The 22,936-nt window shown below is 37.1% G+C and overlaps 1 protein-coding gene across 3 annotated transcripts in view; it reads left to right on the top strand.

Moving 5' to 3' along the window:
* Positions 1-22,936, top strand: part of LOC121298395 (microtubule-associated tumor suppressor 1 homolog A-like) — a 75,755-nt gene that overhangs the window by 16,695 nt on the left and 36,124 nt on the right. For 2 of the 3 annotated variants that reach the window (XM_041225515.1, XM_041225506.1), the window contains exons 2-6: positions 5,761-8,011; positions 10,472-10,778; positions 14,142-14,339; positions 19,894-20,028; positions 20,874-21,005. In XM_041225515.1, coding sequence (XP_041081449.1) covers positions 5,936-8,011; positions 10,472-10,778; positions 14,142-14,339; positions 19,894-20,028; positions 20,874-21,005 — 2,848 coding nt within the window. In that variant the 5' untranslated portion in view covers positions 5,761-5,935. The remainder of the gene's footprint in view (positions 1-5,760; positions 8,012-10,471; positions 10,779-14,141; positions 14,340-19,893; positions 20,029-20,873; positions 21,006-22,936) is intronic. The other variant, XM_041225523.1, reaches the window with a different exon arrangement.

The raw sequence follows: 22,936 nt of genomic DNA, 5'->3' as shown, positions 1-22,936 counted from the left end.
GTGTGCAAAGTTGGTAGAGACCTATCCCCAAAAAACTCCCAGCTAAAGGTGCTTCCACCAAGTATTAACTTGGGGGGGTGGAGACTTTTTTTTTTTTTTTTTTCATAAAATTAAGTGGAGTATGGTGTGTAGATAAGTGGGAGGAAAACATCCTCATTTAAATGCATGAAACTCTGAGGCACTGACACAACAAAATGTGAAAAAAGTTCAAGACGGGGTGTAGACTTTCTATAGGTACTGTGTGTGTATGTATGTGTATGTATGTATGTATGTGTATACAATTAACTGCACAAGGTGGCAAAACATTAATTACTTGACTTATTTTAGCATTTAGAATAGGACTTGTGGCAAAAGCACACATATATATATATATTGAACTGTTTGTAACTGTTTGAAGTGTGTCTCGGGGGTTGTTTACTTTAGTGCAGTAGTAAGATTTGTTTGATTTGGATAATTAAGCAGTATAAACTAAAGTGTTAGTGCTCAATTCACATTTGTTTGTTTATTTCTTTGTTTGAGGGCAACTTAAAAACCCAGCCTTGTCCCAGTGTTCCTGAATTATGGGCCACGTGGCAACCCTAATATCCAACAAGGGCTCTGTGCGAGACAAATTTGACACCTGAATGAGTTTCCCTACTGACAATTGTGGGAACGAAAGACTCCTCATACCAGTAAGAGAATACATAAATGTTACAAACGAGAGGAGGCCATTTAGCATATCTTGCTCGTTTGGTTGTTTTAGTAGCTTCTTGATCCCAGAATCTCAAGCAGCTTCTTGAAGGATCCCAGGGTGCCGGCGGTGGGGGGCAGGGAGTGCCTCCTATTCTGTTTTGAAAGCCCCTTTTATCTAATCTCCATTTGCTTCCCCTGGTCCTTGTTTCTTTTTTCATGTCAAAAGTTCCATGTGTCAACATTGTCAATACCTCTTAGAATTTTGAATACTTGATTCAGATCGCAGCATAGTCTTTTTGTTAGACGGAGTCTGTTCTTTTAGCCTGTCTGCATATGACTTGCCTTTTTAAAACAGGAATAATTCTGGTTGCTCTGCTTTGCACTCTCTCTAGAGCAACAACATCCTTTTTGTAGTGACGTGACCAGAACTGAACATTCATTTTCTAGATGAGGTCTTACATTGTAAAGTTAACATTACTTCCCTTTATTTTTAAATTCAACACTTTGCAATATATCTGATAATTTTATTGGCTTGCTTTTTTTTTTTTTTTTTTTTTTTTTTTTAAATATAGCTTCTATATGAAGACCTTTTGAGCTGACATAAACTCTTAGATCTTTTTCATAGATTCCTTCAATTTCAGCATCTCCCATATGGCATTTATAATAGACAATTTTATTACCTGTCTGCAGTACCTTACTTGTCTATTGAATGTCATTTGCCATGTGTCTGCCCAGATCTGAATGCTGTCTAGCAGAGTTGGGATCAATTCCATTTCTAAGCCCAATTACCTTTTAATCAATTCAAATTCCAATCATTTTGCAACAAAGGCTTTATTGAGCAAACAAATACCGTATACAACTTAATGAACTTGTCAGGTAACCCGATAAAGCCTATGGCATACGTTTCCAGTAAAGACTGCTGCAAAACTGAATAGTAATTGTATAAAAGGGAACTGGGATTGGATTTGACCCCCTAACTCTGCTGTCTAGATAATTTTGAATTACCTTTGCTGCTGCAACGGTGTTTGCCACTCCTATTACTGTACCAGAATCTAAGTCATTAATGTAGATTAGGAAGAGCAGAGGACCTAATACTTATCCTTGTGGTACTCCACTGGTTACCTTGCTCCATTTTGAGGTTTCTCCTCTAATCAGTACTTTTTCTGTTTTCTGCATGTTAACCACTCCCTAATCCATGTGCATGCATTTCCTTGAATCCTACTACGTTCTGTTTGAAAATGAATTTATTAAGCAGGACTTTGAAAAGCTTTCTGGAAATCTACATAAACCATGTCATATGCTTTGCAATTATCCATTGTCAATATTGCATCCTCAAAAATCAAGAATTAGACGTGATCTCCCTTTCCTTAAATCATGCTGACTGTCTCCCAGGATACTGTTACTATATAGGTAATTTTCCATTTTGAATCTTATTACAGTTTACATATAATAGAAGTAAGGCTAATCTGTAGTTATCAGGTTCCATTTTGTTTCCCTCTGTGGATTGGAATTATGTTTGCAATTCTGGAGTGAGTCTGTACAAACGTGTCTGTTGCAAGACCTTAGTTGGCGTTTTGTAAATAACTTCTTTCATTTCTTTGAGTACTATTGGGAGGATTTCATTCGGCCCTGGGGATTTGTTTATTTTAAGAGCTCTTTGTCCTGCCTCTTATGCTAAAGTTATTTAAAACTGGATAGGAACACGTCAACACTTGGGGCATGTTCTCCTTATCCTCCTTTGTAAAAACCTGTGAAAAGCAATCATTTGGTGTATTTTTTTTCTCTTGGGCATTTTATTTCCTCCTTTTAAATGTTCTTTTGTTTTTATAATATTGGGGCAAACTTTGGAATTGGTTTTAGCCCCCTTAGCAATGTTCATTTCTATCTCCTTAGGTTTTCTAACTTACTTTTTCACTTGCAGTTTCAAGTACTCGTTCTGTGTACCTTTTTTTAAACGCTCTGTAAATTTTTGAAAAATAGCCATTTCTCTGGATGTTCTGCTTCTGTTAGTCTCGGTTTCATTCCTTCATAGTTTGCCTTTTTTAAATTGTTAACCTTGGCTTTAGAATGTGTTGTATTTTCATGCAGGCTGCTGTGTTACTAACGTATCTAACTTATTACAGTGCAATGACACTTGATGTGACTTCAGGGGAGGTTGTACAACCAGTAGCTTTTTTTTTTTTTTTTTTTTTTAAGTTATTCACATTGATAGTTGAGTACTGTGTACGATGCAAATAATTAATTAAAACATTTACAAAAAAAAGTCTTTCATTTTACCTTTTTTAAAAAAAATATCTAAATAGATGTGGGGACCCCTTATTTTTATTTCTGCGCTAAATATATTGGTGTGTTTTATTATGCAAAGTTTAAGGAAATAGACAGATTTAATGCTGTTGCATATGTGTGATAGCTAAGTATTTTTACTTTCACAGCTAATAGTTCTACTTGAAGAAACACCATAAGCCTTTTTCCTTCAGCAAGAGGGGCAAATGTTAGGGCTTGAATTACCCTGGTGCTGTGGGTGGGGGTGATCCCTTTTAAGTTTCTCCAAACAGTTTATTTCCTTTTTTTTTTTTAACTCTTAACTAGACAGATAGGCCCGATCACTTTAAAATGGAGAGGAAACTGTTAACGTGTTACTTGTATGATGACATTTCCTGCCTTGTCTGTGCAGTTTCAGTAGTAGTCCATGATAATGAGAAAGCATCTCCTGGCAATCTGAAAACCTTTTCTGTGCATTTTACTTAGGCTTATGCTTCTGTTAAGGAAGAATTAAATGGTATTCCTTTCGTAAGTAAAGGAAGTGACATTTCATTTGATCAGAAAAGGAGTAAGATTTAATATTGACCCTTGATCCATGTCTCAGCCTATACCGTTTACAAAAAAATTAACTCCAGCAAAGAAATGAGCCTTTGTAAAATGTGTTAATTTTTTTTTTTTTGTGATGCCTGTTGATGCCAGCATGATAAAGGGGGGATTTGGAAACACTACTATTCAGAGACATTTAAAGGGTTTGCCTAGGTGGATTATTTACCATACTTGACAACTTCAGAAGGAAATTCCTGTTTTGGCAACTTCCAAACAGAACTCAGAAAAGCTGATTATAGTGGGCTTTGTTTATTGCACACAGTCAGCAGTAATCTGCAGTAAAAATAGAATCTCGTTGATTTAGAGTTGCTACTGTGTAATGTAATAACTATTTGTTGTGTAGCAATAAAATTAGAAAGACTACACATTTTAAGTGCACTTTGCGTGGAGTGCAGAATACGCCCTATAGCCTGGAGATCATAGGTTCGAATTCAGGCTATGTCATTGCTGACCGTGACCGGGGGGGGTGCACAATTGACAGAGCGCCCCCCGGGTAGGGGAGGGCTTAGGTCGGATTCACTATGGGTTCACACCCATGCTGCAGTAGAAGGCGTGGGTGTTTTTTAAAAGGATGGCTTATAGCTGGACTGGGTTAGAGGGCCATGGAATCTAACTATCAGATTCCTGAACATATTGTGTGAAGGGTGTTACTGCTGTTACATGTTAAAAGTATTGTTCAGTGGGGCTAAATGCACCATTAGGACCTGGGGTCTTGAATACCTGTTTATCCTGGTTCATGTCTTCTAAAATATTCATGCAGTAATTCCCAAGGTTTAAATGAATAACAATAGTGCCCTCCAATGGGTACTGTGTAAAGAGCGACCATTATTAGATGGGTTAGGCTTACTTCTAGAAAAAAGACGAGTCGGGTGAGTGATAATATGATCGGTGGAAGTGGGAATATGCAAGTAATTTATTTAAATGAGTGAGTAGTAGGCCTTAATTCAACCTTTTTAATATGAAAGCAGGTACCAGTGTTCCTTGGTTTTAGGGTAATGTCATTGTTACCTTGGGCAGTGATTGTAGTGATTACTGACTTTATTTTCAAAATGTGAGGTAATGTACATCGCAAGCCAAAGCAAACTGATGAATCCATAGCTCATTCCGTTTGTCGTCAGTTATGTAAGACGACAATTTATTTGAGTGTAGACTTTGAGTGCCCCCTTTTTGATGGCAGGAGAGATTTTGAGATTTAATAAAACAAATGTAATAGTATATCACTAGCAAGAAATCACATGATTACAGAAGTTAAATTATTGTTTTGAGTTATATAGTCCGGGCCAGTGTCGGCACCTGAGCAAGTGTCTGGGGCCTATACACATACAGAAATAAAATTGCAAATATGAGTAAATGGTACTATTTCTGTGACGGCTGTCCTACTCAAACAGGCTTTAAGGCTAGACGAGTTTTAGTTTTCAAAAACTGAAATCTATGTATGCAGTGAGACTTTTCAGATCTCCACTTTTTTTTTGCTTGTCCTGTTCCCTTATTCCCTTATCTTCCATAATTCTTAAAGCTGAAAAACTATTGGCTAATCTCAACATACAATTATACAAATATGCCAATTAAAGACATTCTATAATTGGCACGTTTGTGTCCTACTTTCCAACAATCGAGACTTTCATAAGAGCATTTTGTCAAGCCTCATTATCATAACACCTATTGTAAGTTATACGATTTGAAACCATCAAAAATGGAACCTACCAAATCTCCAAATAAAAAAAACACAAAGCTGGATGTCAAACGGTAGGAAAAGGCTACAAAAAAGTATCTAAGAACTGCAATAAGTACACTGTCAAATAAGAAATGTATGTTCTGTTAATTATGTACCAAGTAGGCTTACAGTAAAGAATGTGCTAAAATTATTTGTTGGGGAGGGGGGTCCACACAAATCTGGCACTGGCCCTGTGTAGTACCAGTTTTATTAAATTTTAAATTTGCTTTTAAATAGCCTTGAGTGTTGTAGATATTGTCTGGGAGAAACTTGATGCCTTATAACAGAAAACAAGCTTGAAGGTTATTAACTCTAATTTGGTATTGCCTGAATAGGGCTTCAGTTCTGTACTCTAGTTATTTTAAGCAGATTTATTGTAACAAAGTATATGGGTTTACATAGAGTGCAAACCTTTATTTCAATATGTACAGTATAAGTGTTTTGTCCACTTGTCTTTAAAAAATATGCAATAGTGTTTATAAACTATTTCAATCTCTCATTTTCAGGGTCGGATACAGACAGGATTTTAAGTACTAACCTGGACAGGAGCACAGAAATGTTTTCTGCTACTTCCTGCTGTGTTCATAGTCCCTTCTGTAGTGAATGTTAAAGGAACAACAGGTAATGGTGAACCACAAATAGATTCTGAAGTACAAGAAGTCAAGAATCAACAGCAACAAAATGAGTGTCCAGAATATTACGGTGCAAAACCAATTGAGGAAAGGCACACTCAATCAAGAGAGAGATTTTGATAAGCTGCAGTATCCACTGTTGACTGGTGATCAAAATGGAAATGAAGTTTCCTCCGATACTGGGTCCCTCTCGGATTCCTTTCGAAGTGTCAGCTGTTTAAGTTATGGGACTTCTGCTGATAGTCCTGTTGAAATGAGTGAGTGTAACTCAAGCATGGACCATGCTGGCGAAGCCTTTAATCACAATTCTGTGTTTCTGAATGAGAGCATCGGTGAACCTATGCTTGAAGGGGACTTGGGTATTAGTGGCAGAACAGAATTGGTCAGTTTTCCTTGGGTAAAAGAGCACTTTAAGGGAATAATGCAGCCTAATCTTGAGGCAGACCCAAACCTGGAAAAATGGAATCCAAACCTTACCCTCGTGGTGCCTTGTATGCAGGAATGTACAAAAAATAAGAATAACTGCAGTGTAGATATAAGTACAAAGAAAATTGATCTTGAATCTGTGACCCCAGGCAATGAGATGGCCATTGATGCAGATGAAATGCTTCCTGACCCTCCAGTCACAAAAAAATCTCCGGTTTCATCAAACAGTCCAGAAAATGGGTCTGCAGATAACATGCATGCTTCCTTGGATTCTCTGAGTTCCAATGAGATGGTGATGAGGAGCAATAGTTTTATGTTGACTAGCTCAGAGAAGCCTCTTAGTGCCTCTGTACTTGAGGCTGCAAACAGCACCAGTAGCATCTCTTCTGATCAGGGAAAGTTTTCAAGCACAATGCCAGATGTTTGTGGTGGGACATTTGAAAACAACCAGCCAGAAATATCTAGCTGTAATTTTGATGCCAAACAATGTACAGTAGAGGTAGCAAAAGAGCTCCATGAAGATGTTTTACAAGTGGAGTGCAGTGCCTCTCAAGGACAGCCTAATTATCTCCACCCTGCTCTGCTTGGAAGCTTCTCGGGTGCAGCAGCAGTTGAATATTTGTCCGTTCCAGATCATTTTGTAAAAGATCTCATCAATTTAGAAATATCTGACCAAGAGGGAGCCATACTAATCCATACACATGAAGTTGGAGAGAATGCTGTTGACCCATCCACTCAAGACATTCCTATGCTTAAAGCTGATGTTGTAATGCCTCAGCTGACACTAATGCTTTCACCAAACGAAGGAGTGTCAGCTGGAGCTTCTGATGAAACCTTTTTGATCCGTAGTCCAGAGGAAAAGAGCAATTACCACACACATACTTCCACTCCTTTGCCAGAATCGAAGAACGTAACATTTATTATTCCATCTTTTGAGATTCCAGAACAGGCAACTAAGAATGCAAAGGAAGATTTATGTTCCTGCAATGACAAGAGCCCTGTTCAAACCCTTAAAGGCAACCAGTTGTCCTATGCATTAAAAATACAAGAAAGTACAAGGCCAACTACATCTACTACAAGCAAAACTGCCAAAGTAGAAATATTGAAATACCCTAAACCTGATTTCAAGAATATAAAGCCCAAAGTTGTTTCAAGACCTTTGGTGAAAACTGACAATCCCTCGCATATTAAAAATACACAGAGATCACCTTCCACACCCAGTAAGGGTTGTCCCCTTCCAAGGGCTTCACAATCGCAAAAAGAGGAAGGGTCTGAAAAAGGACATGACATAGCACAGGAAAAAGCATCAAGAAATCAGAAGCAGGTGATGGCATGCGCCCAGCGTTTTCCAAGCAAGATAACCCCCTTTTCAGCAGTTTCAAAAACAGTAGTCAACAGGGTTCAAAAACCTGCATCCAATTTAAGGCAGAGGAATGGAGTATTGGACAAAGGCAGCTCTTCAAATTCAACAAGCTCTTTATTCTCTGAGACTGCAGTAACTGATTCCCACAATAGGTTCAGCCGGACCATTCTGAACAACAAAGCTGAGAAAACAAAGTCTTCTGTGATTTCTGTTTCTTTGTCTCGCAAAGAAACTATGGAATGTAATGACTTATCAAGGGCTAACAAAGAAACTGGTGATCTGACGAGTGGCATTGTATATGAATTGAATTCTGGAGCTGTTGCAACCACCTCTTCTGTAAGTATGGGGGGTGGGGGATGAGAATTCAAGCTACTTTAGTTGTATCTGTCCAGAACTGACTGTCCTTGAACAGCAGTTTGGAACACATTCTGGTCAATAGAAATGTCTGGACAGTTGATTTAGTATAGTCACTACAGTCCTTAATTCTGCTATAATGGGTTTGTCGATCAGCTGAGCCAGTGATTTTATCTTACATTCATCATTACCATGTACCATTGTCATTTAGTTGCCAGTTGATGACCACAACATTGATCTCCTACTCCTGTTGCACTATTCAAATGTGGAAATGTTCTTGTGAGAAACTGGTGCTGGTCATCAAAACAGTACCGTAGTTGGTAGCAAACGCAACTCTGGATCGGTGAACCACAGATTAACTTACGGTGCAGCCTGAGCTTACTTGATCTACCAAGAGCTCCACTCTGTGAATTGGTTCTTTTTAGTACAATTTTTTTAGGTTCTACTATTTTTTAAATTATTTTTATTATATAAAAGATTATCCAGTTTTATATACAAGTATGCCTTCTAAACTATAGTTACACACAGTCCTTTGCAGCTGTACCACAACTTGCTGGACTATTGTGTAACACATTTTATACTGTCTAGTTAGGCATTGATGACTAGGAAGAAGAGAAACACCATCACACATATATGTGGTGTGAAGGTCATATTTGAAATGTAATCAATGGCTTAACTGTATGATGGGCTTTGTTTATTTAGGTTTCCCAAAGAGACTTGCCGAATTAAGTTCCATTGTCTCAAATTGAAACACGATCTTTTTGTTTTCTTACAACTACATTAATTTAATGTTTTCTAACTTCACCGGAGGAAGTTTTTATTTTTATTGAAGATGGTATAGTATATGTAAGTGTGTCCATAAATGTACAATGTAGTGTAAGTGTCATATAGTAAAATATATAGAATACAGGTAAGTTTTTAGTATTGCATTAATGGAAGTTGTTCCTGTAAGTTTCTCCTTAATGAAAGAAACGGGCAGATTGAATTGTGTATAAACTGATATCTAGTACATTTTTAGATTTCACTTTGTACAGTGGTAAAGTTATTTTCCAGGGAACATTAAACTCCTGCTCTTCAGCTTGTGAGTAAATCACACTCATCTGCTCCCTACAGGATTACATCATTTGTGGATATCGCAGCACCGATAAAACTGTTACGGTAATAACTAATGTAATGCTCAAGAATCTGTAGTCACTACTGTAAATACTCTGTAAATAAGTGTAATCTGACATTTTAAAATGGGGGGGGAGGTATAAATAGATTGAGCTGGGGGGTGTAACAAGTCATTCTTCAGAATGACACTGTTGTATACAAATGTCTCAAATATATAAAGAAAGCTGTTTTATACAAAGATGCAAGTCAATTCAGTTGGTTTTAGTGATGTAAATCCTGAATTATTTGCACACAGATTTGGTTACATAAATACCAGTGCTTTTTAAAAAGTGCTTACAGGATCTATTCAAGGACTTATACTGTTGATTATCTATGATCAGTTTAACACTTCCACTTAGTCCTTTTTCAGCTGTAAGTAATAAATGTTTTCTAACATCGCAGGAGGAGTTTTATTTTTTTGCCAAGCAACTTTTGTGATAGACATGCTTCCTGGTAGCTTAACAGGCTGTACCTTATTACAATGACTCCTATTTGCCCAGTGTACTTCATTTTGATGTCATAAACGTGGAATAACGTTTTGTGGTTATTTACACCTGCTACAGTACTGAAGGAATGTCAGTTCTGGTATAGAACCAATGGTTTTGGTCTTTGGTATTTATTGATTTGAATTGATACCACATGAGACATGCCAACATCTCTTGGACTCCATGACGGCTTCTCTAAGGATGCACTTCAGACAGTGGCCCAATTTCAAACCATTATATTGTTAAATCATTTTGTAAAGAGAATATACCTAGAAATAAATTAATGGACTTTGTTTTTTTTTTAAATTATTAATTGTTTAAAGGGAGGGAGGGGGGTCCAAAACAGCAGTCTTTACCTTCTAGACAATTGTATGTGGCTGCTGCAGAGGCCGTAGTGGCATTACAAACCAGAAAAAATGTATACATTATAATAATAATTTTTTAGATCAAATATAGGACACTAGCTGTTTTTAAAGTATGTTTCAAGATTCCAAAGTCCCATTAGAAGGTAAACAACAAACATTTAAGCTAAATGATTTGCAATACACTTTGAAACTGTTACAGTAAAACGTGGTTGCAAACCAAATATAAAAAGATTCCCTGTGTAGTTACTAAACTGAGTAAGAGGAATAGACAGATTTTTGGGCACAAATACAGTCTGTGTGCATTGAGTGTTTATGCAAAAAAAAAAAAAAAAAAAAAAAAATTGGCTGGAGTTGCCAGTATCCCAAGGGAATAGAGTACAATAGAAACTTCGGGCAGAGCTTGCTTGAGATTAATGTGCATGTTACTGTTCTGGTTTTAGATGGCCAACACCTTAGGGAGAGCTACAAATGCCGATTACAGAATACTAACATGGGATCCTGTGAGTAAAACTGACTTTTTACAGATGTTGTCAACTGAATTGGCAGTAGATTCAGACATAAGCAAATCCAGAGTTGGACAGAGGCCATCCCTCAGCAAGCCGAAAAGCAGTGTAGGTCCACAGACTACGTCTGCAGACTTTAGACTGCCACCTGCTGCACCAAAACTGAAGCTGGGAAGTTTAAGCAAAGATGGCCGCACCACTGGAATCCTGTCTCCCCCAAGGACCAAACAGATGCCAGCTTATGGTAAGGAAAGCTTGGAGATCTTGCATTCTTAACTTTTTTTTTTTTATTCTAGCCGGGGCTTGAATGTGTTTTACAAAAGTTTTCTTTTCTTGCCAGTTTATCCAAGCTTAAAGATGTTTTCCCCTTGTATTCCAGGCACATTTTTGTTTAAGAAATGATAAACTAAGTTTGCAGAAACTTTCATTTTTAGATATTGGATCCTCTTGAATTTTTAAATGCATAGTCAATTATCCTTTTGTATAACATGAGTAATTTTAATTGGATTCAGTGATTTTATTACTTTTTGTAAATGGTAAATCAGAAAAAGAAAACACTGCCATTTGCCATACAAAACAGCAATTCAGATTTTCAGACTATACTATTATAAGGGTAACACATAAATTGAAAAACAGAGAACTAATCCTCCAAAATGTGTGTACATGACAAATGCAATTAGTTTGTAATTTGCTATATTCTGTTGAATTTTGAGTGAAAAGGATTTAGTTTAGTAGTCCAAAGTAGTGTAAAACTCACCAGCAGCTTGTTTTTGAAATTTCCTGTACAAAGAAAAGTTTGTCTTTGGAAACTGAAACCAAATGAGATTCCATGTTGACAATGAAGAGAGAGGTTGCTAAGACTGGAAGGTTAAACAGCAAGTCTGTGTTACTTGTAATATAACCCTAAACTGAATAGCCTGCCGTCTACAGTGCTGGTGGCTTTTCATCTGACCAGGATTCATATTAATAAAATGTCTTTTGAAGATACATTTTTGGTAAACCAAGGTACAGTAGCTGTAGTGGTGCAGTGTTATGCAAATTATAATGGTAGAAATAATTTGAATGAACTGGATCTTTAAGTCACTAATGACTTTGCTTAACAAGACAAATTCCCTGTTTCCCTGGGAACCACTGACTAATAAGAGATTGTGTGTGTAAATAATTCCAAGGTTAAATAAAATACTGTAGATATTCCATGCTAATTTAAAAATGAGTGTGTGTTCTGCCTGAACAGGAGTTTATATCCATAACCTATTTCCTGGGGCCGTTTTTTCAAAACATAATCCGGAATTTTTAAATCCTAATTTCTAGCTGATGAAAAACGATCCAGATAATCATGTTTACAAAATCCGGATCACAGCCCCTGGTTAAATACAGCAAATGCACAAAGCATTCTAGTTTCTCGTACTATATAAATCAAACTTAACTTTAAATTGGGGGGGGGGGGGGGGGGGTGCTTCTGTTGTTCGTAGGTTTGTAGGAAGGCATGTTTAAAAATGTATCTTCAGTCTTTTGCTAGCAACAGTAGTGTACAGTTGGCCTTAAACCTGCACCCCTCTGTTAAAAGCTGGAATGTTTTTTCATTTTCTGAAGTACCTTAAATAACCATGTGGTGGCAGTTGGCTAAATCCTAAACAAAGCTGTTTTCCTTTTCCTGATGATCCAAGCTTATTCAGACACATGTGTCGTTGCCTGTTAAACCCCCTTGAGGGCATTGCCATGGATACAGATGTACGTAACCTCCTACAAATTCCCGTAGGGACACTATGGGGAAAGGAAAAAAATACACACTCCAAGTAGTGAGAAGTTAAATGGCCTCAATGGGGCGGTGGTTCCTTAGAATAGGAAACGAGTCTCATTTTAATGGAACAAACAGGAAGAAAGGATGTTAGAAAGATATGAGTTGCACTTCTGAAATAAGACTTATTTTGTGCAGACAATCCATTACCACATACCAGTGAATAGAGACAGTGTCTTTATTTATCCCTGCACAATTTTCTGAAAAGATTGCTTTGTTAAGGCGGGAATAAACAAGTGTTCTTTGTTGTCACCAATTATTTGTCTTAAGCATATGAAATGGACATCCTGAAGGTGTTTTAATACTTCTAAGCAAACAAGGTTGTCCTGTAGGTATCTTGCTACAAGTTCTTATCACTGCAAATATCTGGCAAGAAACTAAAACAAAACAAATGCAAGCATGTGTTTTTTTTTTTTTTTTTTTTTTTTCTTCCACAAAGGTTGTTTTAGCTGTAGGCAGCCTCCCCCCCCTTTTGAAACCTGCATACCGGTAAAAAAAAAATCCCAAAACTACTGCAGTAATGTTTAACTTCTCAGGCACTGCTGGAGCTTTTTAAATGCAGGCAAAAACATGGCTGTCAAAACTGTATAAAACCATTTTCCTGAGTTGTTTGTTTAGCAGACTCTTTTTAACCAAGGTGACCTTTACAGAGACTAGGGTGTGTGAACAATGCGTCAGCTGCAGAGTCACTTAGAACAACGTTCTCCTGAAAGACTGAGCACAGAGAGGTTAAGTGACATGCTGAAAGTCAGTCAGTGAGTGAGCTAGGAGTTGAACCAGGGACCTGGTTACAAGCCCGTTTCTTTAACCACTGGACCACACCGCCTCCTATCGTTATCTTATCAAAAGTAAACAATCTAGTACTTCACGGAGAGGCAACAATACTTCTCCAGCCCCCGAGTAGCAGCCAGCAGGGATACCATAAATCTTTATTTTTGATGGCTCTGCAAGTAACATCATAATCCATTGTTTGATTTTTGTGCAACATCATTGTATCCTGGCAATGTTAGTAGTTGTTGAAGGGTTGAAACTAATGACAGAATGACAAGAAACATTGTGCAAATCTGCCACCGTGCCACAGTCATACTGACATAAGTCACTGCGATACTCGCAATTTGTTAATGTGTGTTTTTATATATATATATATATATATATTTGTATGAAATATAATTTATGAAATTGTTTTTTTGTTTTTTTCTTAATATTGTAAAAATCACAGTTTTTGGCTAATTTCACGATTTCCGTGCAACCACTGAAATGACGAATTAAACGGCACCTTACTCATAATGTACAATTATAAAGTACTGTTGCCGCTTATCCTGTGTTTTTAATAAAACATTTGATATATATATATATATATATATATATATATATATATATATATATATATATATATATATACACACACACACTGTTTTAAACACTGTTTTAAACTGGTTCTGTTTCCTTGTACATTTTGGTTAAATACTTCAGTTGTGTAATGAGAGTTTTAATATTGAAACACAACTCTCTTGATCTGTAGCAAGTTGGAGCATGACACATTTATTATGAATGAGGTAATCTTAAACTGTAAAATTCATTTTTCATGAACTCACCTGCATAATGTATGCAATTAAACTACTGGTGTCTGAGCCCAGATAAATGATATAGTACATATGTCAGATACAGCTCAAGATCATCTTTCAACTTAATACCTTTTGTAGTTGCGTGTTGTGTTTTTTTTTTTTTTTTTTTTTTTTTTACTTTTAAAGAGACTTTTAAAGTAAATTGCATTGGTTTGTTTTAATTCAGCATTCTGTCAATTCACAGGCACTCACAAAATACCGATTTCTACCAGAGCAAAGACAAGTTCTGCAAGGATGTCCATGAACACTGGCTCTGTCTCTGCTAGATCTGCAACAGGGTCAAGACTGCCTGTGAAAGCTGCAGGACTAGAGAGATCTTCCAGTGTGTCCTCACTCTTGAGCTCTCATAGCGAGCCCAGTACCGGTACTTGCAGAAGTCAGTGTGAGTATTCATTGGTGGTATTTCTGCAGCTTCAAATATTTTTAGGAGTTTATAAAATGTAATTCAGATATTTTTGGTAATCCCTGAACCTTCAGGTCCTGACATTTGTTTCGAGTTGCAGGAACTCTAGTTACATTTTGAAATTTTAAAGAAAAAAAATCCAACATTCTCTCTCTCTAACCCCCCCCCCCCCCCCCCCGATCCATTTTGGTGTTTGTTTCTCACAGGAACAATAACAAACATTTGAACTGGTCGCCTTCCACCCCGAGAGAGAGTGTGTGTGTTTCTTTTTTGAGATGGTGGTTTCACATTTTGAAGTCAATGATATAAGCATAACATTGTAGTTGGCTGATCTATTGATGCAGAGGTCTACCGCATTTGGGATATGCAAGAAAATTGATACTGGCATAGAGTTATCTATGATCATCAGTCTGGGCCTCCTAAACAAGTGTTTACAAAAAACAAACTCTAAAAGTACTGTCAGAACTTGCACCTTTCCTAACAGAAATCAAATCTTTGACATGAATGGTGAGAATCCTGTTTTCTCAGTGAATATTAAGAGAATGTTTTTGAAACATAACCTTGTCTCAGGAGAAAGGGTCCTGTTTGTAGTCCCATAGTCATTCATGTCTCGGAACAGAAATTAAATCGGATAATAAGGTGAGTTTAGAAAAAATCCGTTCCTGCAATAAACATGTTAATGCACTGAAGAGCAGTCCTGCATGAAGTAATGGGATTCAGTTTGATGGCGCGAGATACTGTGACAAAATTCCATCTGAACTCTCCCAGAAGCTCAATCAGGTGGTGGGCTAATTATACTGTAACCCTCTCTGACTGCACAGGGGTGGAAGCAACACCCCCAGGCACAGCAGTTTGAGCCATTCAAGATTTCACTGCAAGTCTAATTTGGCCTACTCAAAACTCATGTGTGCCAGCAGTAAATCGGTGATACCGGTGATGAATCCGTATGACAACCTTTTCTGTATTTTGGGATTGTTTTAATAGTGTAGCAAAAGCTGTGTAATTTATATAATACGTGAATCCGTTACTGGACCAGACCTTATCTATGATCATCAGTCCTGGGCCTCCTAACAAGTGTTTACAAAAACACACTCTAAAGTAATGTCGAACTTTGCCTACTGTGTGGTGTTCAGGATTTTTTATATATATATAATATATTATATATATATATTATATATATATAATATATAATATATATTAGATCTATACCTTATATTATATAATATATATATATATATATATATATATATAACACATTACACAATAATATAATTTGCTTTTATGCTATACTGACAAATGATAAACTACAGTGTTCATTTTTGCTAATGTCTGAGGTCAAAATGCTGCACAAACTACCTCCTTACTGCAAAAGACTCGCAGTATGTTTGACTACAAAGAAGGAAAGACAGTTCTAGCTATATATTTTGGCTTACTTTGGAAAGCGGCCCATGGTTACTCAAACCCATTTCAACTCCATCGTTGATATAAAATGAAACCCTTTTCCCAGGATACCGGAGATTTTTTGAAAATGTTGGGATGTTTCAAACCTGGTAATTGCTACCAACAGTTGTAACATTTAAACAAAGACAAAATAGATGTTTGACCTAATCTTTTTTCTTTACAAACGTTTGTTTCTGTGTACCACATATATATATATAGAGATATATATATATTAAGATATATATATATATATATATATAGAGATAAAAACTTTTTTTGTATGAACAATGAAAACAAATGCTGCTAATAACAATAACCAGTAAACCGTAATTGTCAAACATCAAAATGTGTGCCGTTATCTATTTGCTCTTTGCCATTTATTGAAATGTTCAATGCAACAGAACCTGGGGTTGCCTTTGCAACCACTGTACATTTTTCTTGTGTCCCGTTGTTTTGTTTTCATTTTTGTGGCAGACCCTGCAACTTTTTTTGCAGTCTCTGCTTCCCTTGTGTTGGAGGGATAGTCACAAATGCGTGTACAGGGCTACTTTGCCTGCTTTATTGCCTTGTACCCAGTACTGTTTTGATAGTATTTCATCACAGCACTGCCATTTCAAACCAAACAGCTTCCCATTTGCAGCTGGCTTACCTGTAAAGTAGCTGCATACTGTTTTGTTTGTACTGTCACAAAGGTAAGTGATTAGCTTTTTGGGAACAAAAGCCAAAAAGCACTCCAATGGAGAAAGCAAACAAGTCCCACGGCGGGGTGCAGATTTGTGTAAACGGGTGCAAAATCAAACGATGGAGGACTGGCATCATCGTGGGGATTAGTAATAAACACCCAGTCCCCTTCTGTTCTTGGCTCTTCAGCATCACTGTCACTGGTATCGAAATCCTCTGAACCAACTTCGAAATTTTCATCACTCTTGTTTGTTGCTATGCACGTACAATGCCGTGTTTTAGCTTTTGGTAAAAACTATATATACTACAATTAAACAAGTTATAATATAATTAGTGGCTTGCGAAAGTATTGACCCCCCTTGGCATTTTTCCTATTTTGTTGCCTTACAACCTGGAATTAAAATTGATTTTTTGGGAGTTTGTATCATTTGATTTACACAACATGCCTACCACTTTGAAGATGCAAAATATTTTTTTATTGTGAAACAAGAAATAAGACAAAAAAAAAAACAGAAAACTTGAGCGTGCATAAGTATCCCCCCCCCCCCCCCCCCACCCCCCAACCCCCCCCCCACCCCCCCCCCCCCCCCCCCCCCTCCCCCCCCCCCCACCCCCCCCCCCCCCCCCCCCCCCCCCCCCCACCCCCACCCCCCCCCCCCCAGTCAGTACTTTGTAGAGCCACCTTTTGCAGCAATTACAGCTGCAAGTCTCTTGGGGTATGTACCTGTATAAGTACCTGTATAAGTATATATAACTATTTCAATAGTCTCGGCAAACACACACAACGCAATATACATACCCAGCAATTAATCAACAAAGCAAAAGTTAATTAACAATTTACTAAAATAAAATACAGAAACAAAAAACACCAGTATAGTATAAAGCAATATTTAACATTATTTACTGGTCAAAATAAATATAGGGGAAAATTAATAAAGAAAATAACACACGAGTCTGTATAATACACAAGAATTGATGGTAATACTTTAGCAGTTCTGATAGACGGAGTAATTTTCATTTAATATGCTGCAAGTCAGTTATGTTCGAGTTATTTTCTCTTCCTTACAGAGATTGTATTGGATATTTAACCAGTCACAGAAATGTCAATTTTCCTTTTGTAATCGAAACAACGATGCGGGAATCCTTTCAATAACTTAAAACCAAACTACCCATGTTCCAAACTGTACGACCTGTTCCGCTGGAACAAACAGGTTAGTTAACCTTGTTTGTTCATCTGGCCTTCGGCACGTAGTTTGTTCCAAGTACTTGGCAAGTAGTTTAGTTAACATTTTCCTCATACAGCCGCTGATAATATAGAAAACTTTCTTCTTTTCAAATTGTTTTCGTTCGAACACACCATCACAGTCACAGCCCTCATCTTCAAACTTCCTAATGACATCACACAATTCCTTCCATCCCAGACTGCATAGCAAACAGGAACCGCCAACCTCCATACAGCACCCGAAGTGACCTCCAGCGAGCCCTCCTCAACAAGCTAATTGTTCCCCTTTTATACGCAATTAGTTCTCTTTTAAACGGACGGTATTGTTATGTCATTTGCCACAGGTTTCCCGCAAGAATTTCCCTGTATTTAGCTCCATCCATCATTCCTTCAATTCTGACCAGTTTCCCAGTCCTTGCCGATGAAAAACATCCCCATCTCAGGGTGATGAGAGGTGTTGGGTTTGCGCCAGACATAGCGTTTTCTCTTGATGGCCAAAAAGCTAAATTTTAGTCTCATCTGACCAGAGTACCTTCTTCCATATGTTTGGGGAGTCTCCCATATGCCTTTTGGCGAACACCAAATGTGTTATTTTTTTCTTTAAGCAATGGCTTTTTTCTGGCCACTCTTCCGTAAAGCCCAGCTCTGTGGAGTGTACGGCTTAAAGTGGTCCTATGGACAGATACTCCAGTCTCTGCTGTGGAGCTTTGCAGCTCCTTCAGGGTTATCTTTGGTCTCTTTGTTGCCTCTCTGATTAATGCCCTCCTTGCCTGGTCCGTGAGTTTTGGTGGGCGGCCCTCTCTTGCCAGGTTTGTTGTGGTGCCATATTCTTTCCATTTTTTTAATAATGGCTTTAATGGTGCTCCGTGGGATGTTCAAAGTTTCTGATATTTTTTTATAACCCAACCCTGATCTGTACTTCTCCACAACTTTGTTCCTGACCTGTTTGGAGAGCTCCTTGGTCTTCAATGTGCCGCTTGCTTGGTGGTGCCCCTTGTTTAGTGGTGTTGCAGACTCTGGGGCCTTTCAGAACAGGTGTATATATACTGAGATCATGTGACACTTAGATTGCACACAGGTGGACTTTATTTAACTAATTATGTGACTTCTGAAGGTAATTGGTTGCACCAGATCTTATTTAGAGGCTTAATAGCAAAGGGGGTGAATACATATGCACGCACCACTTTTCCGTTATTTATTTTTTAGAATTTTTTGAAACAAGTTATTTTTTTCATTTCACTTCACCAATTTGGACTATTTTGTGTATGTCCATTACATGAAATCCAAATAAAAATCAATTTTAATTCCAGGTTGTAAGGCAACAAAATAGGAAAAATGCCAAGGGGGGGGTCAATACTTTCGCAAGCCACTGTGTGTGTGTGTGTGTGTGTGTGTGTGTGTGTGTGTATATATATTATATATATATATATATATATATTATATATATATATATATATATATATATATATATATATATATATATATATATATATATATATATATATATATATATATTATTAGATATATATATATATATATTTATTTTCAATCATAGATATATTACACTTGTAAAAGTTGAGTGGCTGCTCACGCTATCTGTTGAACGGTATGGTACTGGAAGTGGGTTTTCATTTAACGTATGTGCGTACATCATGGTGTTCAGGTGGTTAAGGTATGTTCATGAATGCTCCAGTAAAATCCCTCTCCTGAGTGCCTCCAGCACCCTTCATGGTGTTGTGCTTATTACTGATTGGCTAGTTGTCTCTGTCTGGTAAATTCACATCAGGCTGATGCCTGGCAGTTTGGATGAGTGAGTAGCTTTTCGAGAATCTCGAAACTACTCGCTTCTAAATCTTTTGTAGTCATTTTTGTATTGCTTTAGTATAAATACATGTTAATTTGGATTCATATGTTTTTTTCTGACTGTGAATGAAAAGACACACATTTGCCCATTTTCCCATTGGAAATAGTGATATTTTGAAATATCACTGTCCTGGTCACAAAAGCAAAGTTTGTGGGGAATAATAGCCATTTTCTATACTTTTGAGGCATAGGCAATTAGGAAATAACACTTACTACCCAGGAACAAAAATTGTGTTACATAGTATAATTGGTTTACTTCATTTATGCAATTGTTTCTATGACCCACACAATAAATTCTCATTGCATTCTGATAATGGTATTTTACAGCTACAACTGCTACCAGCTGTAAAACTGTGGATAAATCTTCACGACCTATACTTTCAAGTGGAGCTCTGAATTCTGCAAGAACCTCAAAAGCAGTAATGAGAAACAAGACTGCAGTTAATCCAACTTCTGCAACAGGTAATCGGATATGATGTGGAGTAACTGTTTTAAATCTGCTGTAGCTGACCTGGTAGACTGTAGCCTGATTTGGATCTTCTCTAAGGAAGAAGCTGTGAACACCTTTTAACCTTTTCAACCTTGAGTGACGACAATTTGAGTTCAGTGTGCTGTCTGTTTTTTGAGTTTGAGGTGCAGGAAGACGCTTAGTAGTACCATAGTACCATAGTTTGATCTCTTGAATTGATTTAACGTCATCAGATCAAGGTGCTTCCTAGCACTGCTAAAATACTTAAAGGACCAATGCTAGGCATTGTATTGTTGTCTGTAGTTTTATTTCTAGAAATATGAACACAATTCAAGTTTTGGCAGGCTTTAGACCCACTGCTGTTTGAGACTAATTGAGTAGACCCCACTTTATTCAGATATTAGGCAGTGAAATAAATTGCTCAGAATTTTGCTAACCTTCATTATTCAATGTAAACCTTATGAGAAGATTGTCTACTTTTAAAAGTCCCTGTCCAAATGGTAGCAAGTGGTATTAGTGTTGAACTGACAGGAGGGAATGATAGCAATTGATTTAAATGCTGCACACAGGTGAATTCCTTGAACAATTACCAGTCCCTTTACAAGCTGAAATAAAGTAAATGGAAGAAAAATATTACATTTTAAAGGAGAGTAGTTAATTTGTCAGACATCCTATCGCATGTTTTCCTTGATACTGTTAAAACTTAAATGTTTTTAGAATACACATGACAATGCTTGATTCTTGACAAGGGATTATTGGTTGAACTTGGTCTTCAAAGAGACCTTGACTACCTGACCTGGCAGTTAATATGTTCAACTTTTTTTTTTTTTCCCCTCAGGAAATAAGACAAATTCTTCCCAAAATCAAGTATGTTCAAGATCTACCACTTCACAGAATCAAATAACTCCAAGGACTGCTCCTGGCATTTCTGCAAGACAAGTGGGGTCATCAGCGTGGAATCGGTTAGCAGGTAATACTGGATTTTTAATACAATCATTGAAATAAGGGCTGAGGGAAAGAAGATTTAAAACTGCAAGTGTCAAGAGAATGAGATACAGGTATGAGTGGTTCATGAATATGCATGCATGCAATTGCAGTGTCAGAACTAGCTATGGTCTTGCTCTCACTCAGCAATCTAGCCTTTTTTTGGGGGTGGGGGTGGGGGGCGAGAGTTCCCTTGCATAACTGAAGGGTAAAATCATTAATCCATGCCAGAAATGTATAAGAAAAAGCTGGTGGAAAACCAATGTTTGCTATAATGAAATGTAAACTTTGTATTGTTACTCATTTCTATACATAGTGATAAATGTTGTTGGTACTCGATGTTCTATAGAAATTCTCCAGCAACTTATATATTTAATGGCAAATGAATTGAAGATCTGAATCTTTATTAATTTAACTAGCTTCCATAAGTTTGAGTAATACAATGACTACCACTAGCCTGTAACATTACATGCATTTGAACCCTGTATCCACAAAATAAACCATAATCGCTAAAATACAAAACATGATATAGCAGTTTGTAACCCACAAATTAAATGAGGATGCGAAAAACGATGTGAAATAAGTGCAACAGTGTAAAACAGATGTGTTTTAACGTTATTTTAAGGTTATTGCTCACTTTGTTCAATACTAACTAAAAGGCCAAAGCCTTTAATACAGGGGCTCCCAAAGTTTTTGTGCTAGAGGGCTAATTTCCAGAGGTTGCATGGGATGGCCGCACAAGAAAATGTACCACTCATGAAACAGAAATATGTCCCAAATCGTACCTTTATTTCCTATACATTTTCCTATTTTAAATTAGGAATGTATATTACTACCACTGCAACACCAGCAGCTTTGAAATGTATTTATATTTTATCCTGTGTCTTGGTGCCACAACAGGCTTAGGTTTGAGAACAAATATCATGCTGTTACATCTTGCGTTGTCCTGGTCACAACAATTAAAGAAGATAATACCGAAATGGGTACTCTTCAAACTATACCAATTAAACTCTTTGTGGGTTATTCTTCAGTAGTGAGGCAGAATGAGTCTTGACTAATTCCCTAAGAGCTGAAGGTATGTACAGTGAACTCCACTTAATTCAAATCTCTGGGGACCATATAAATAGTTTGAGATGTGCAAAATTCGAATTAAACAAACAATTTCCATGGTGTGGACATTTAAAGCTATTTCCATAGTAAATGTGCAGAAATAAGACATTACTGTATTTTACCTTGATATTTTTATTTATCTTTTTCTTTCCGACATCAGTGAAATAATCGCACATTTCTATTTGAAGTGCAGCATTAATTATTCATAAATTATCTGCCGTTACATTGGTGCTTTTTATGCAATTAAGATTGCTACGTAACCTCTTTAGCTACTGTACTGTAGCCTCTAGTTGTCTTCAGAAACTGTACAAAAAGTCACAGTAACAATTTTAAACTGTAGCCGGTACTGTTACTACAGTAGTACTTTCCCTAACAAGATCCAAGTTGAACAACAAAACTACAATACTGTACAAAGAGCATTTTCCCAATGTACAGTTTTGATCTTAAATAAAATCTACAACAAAGTGCCTGTATCCTGAACCGGAACGTTTCTTGCAGTCGCTCTGTTAACCTTACAGAAGCTAGCTAGCTACTTCAGCTGCATAAAGTAATCTAATGTTATTTGGACGGTACCTTCACGTCTTGATCACAGTCTTTGAACATCTTCCCCCGTGAAAAGCGATAGGAGATGACAAAATAATAATTTAAGAAAAACAGAAGTGCTTTCTTAGGAGGTTCCATGTTATTTTCCTTCAGCACGGCAAATCTACTGTGCACTATAGGTGCCATTATTTATTTTATTAATTAAGGGACAGTGCACATATGACTAACAGCTTAATCAAATTGGCTTGAGAGGGTCCAGATTTG

This window comes from Polyodon spathula, chromosome 2, assembly GCF_017654505.1.
Source record: "Polyodon spathula isolate WHYD16114869_AA chromosome 2, ASM1765450v1, whole genome shotgun sequence".
Taxonomy (NCBI): domain Eukaryota; kingdom Metazoa; phylum Chordata; class Actinopteri; order Acipenseriformes; family Polyodontidae; genus Polyodon; species Polyodon spathula.
Note: the sequence above shows the minus strand (reverse complement) of the source record. Positions and strands in the feature narration are given on the sequence as shown.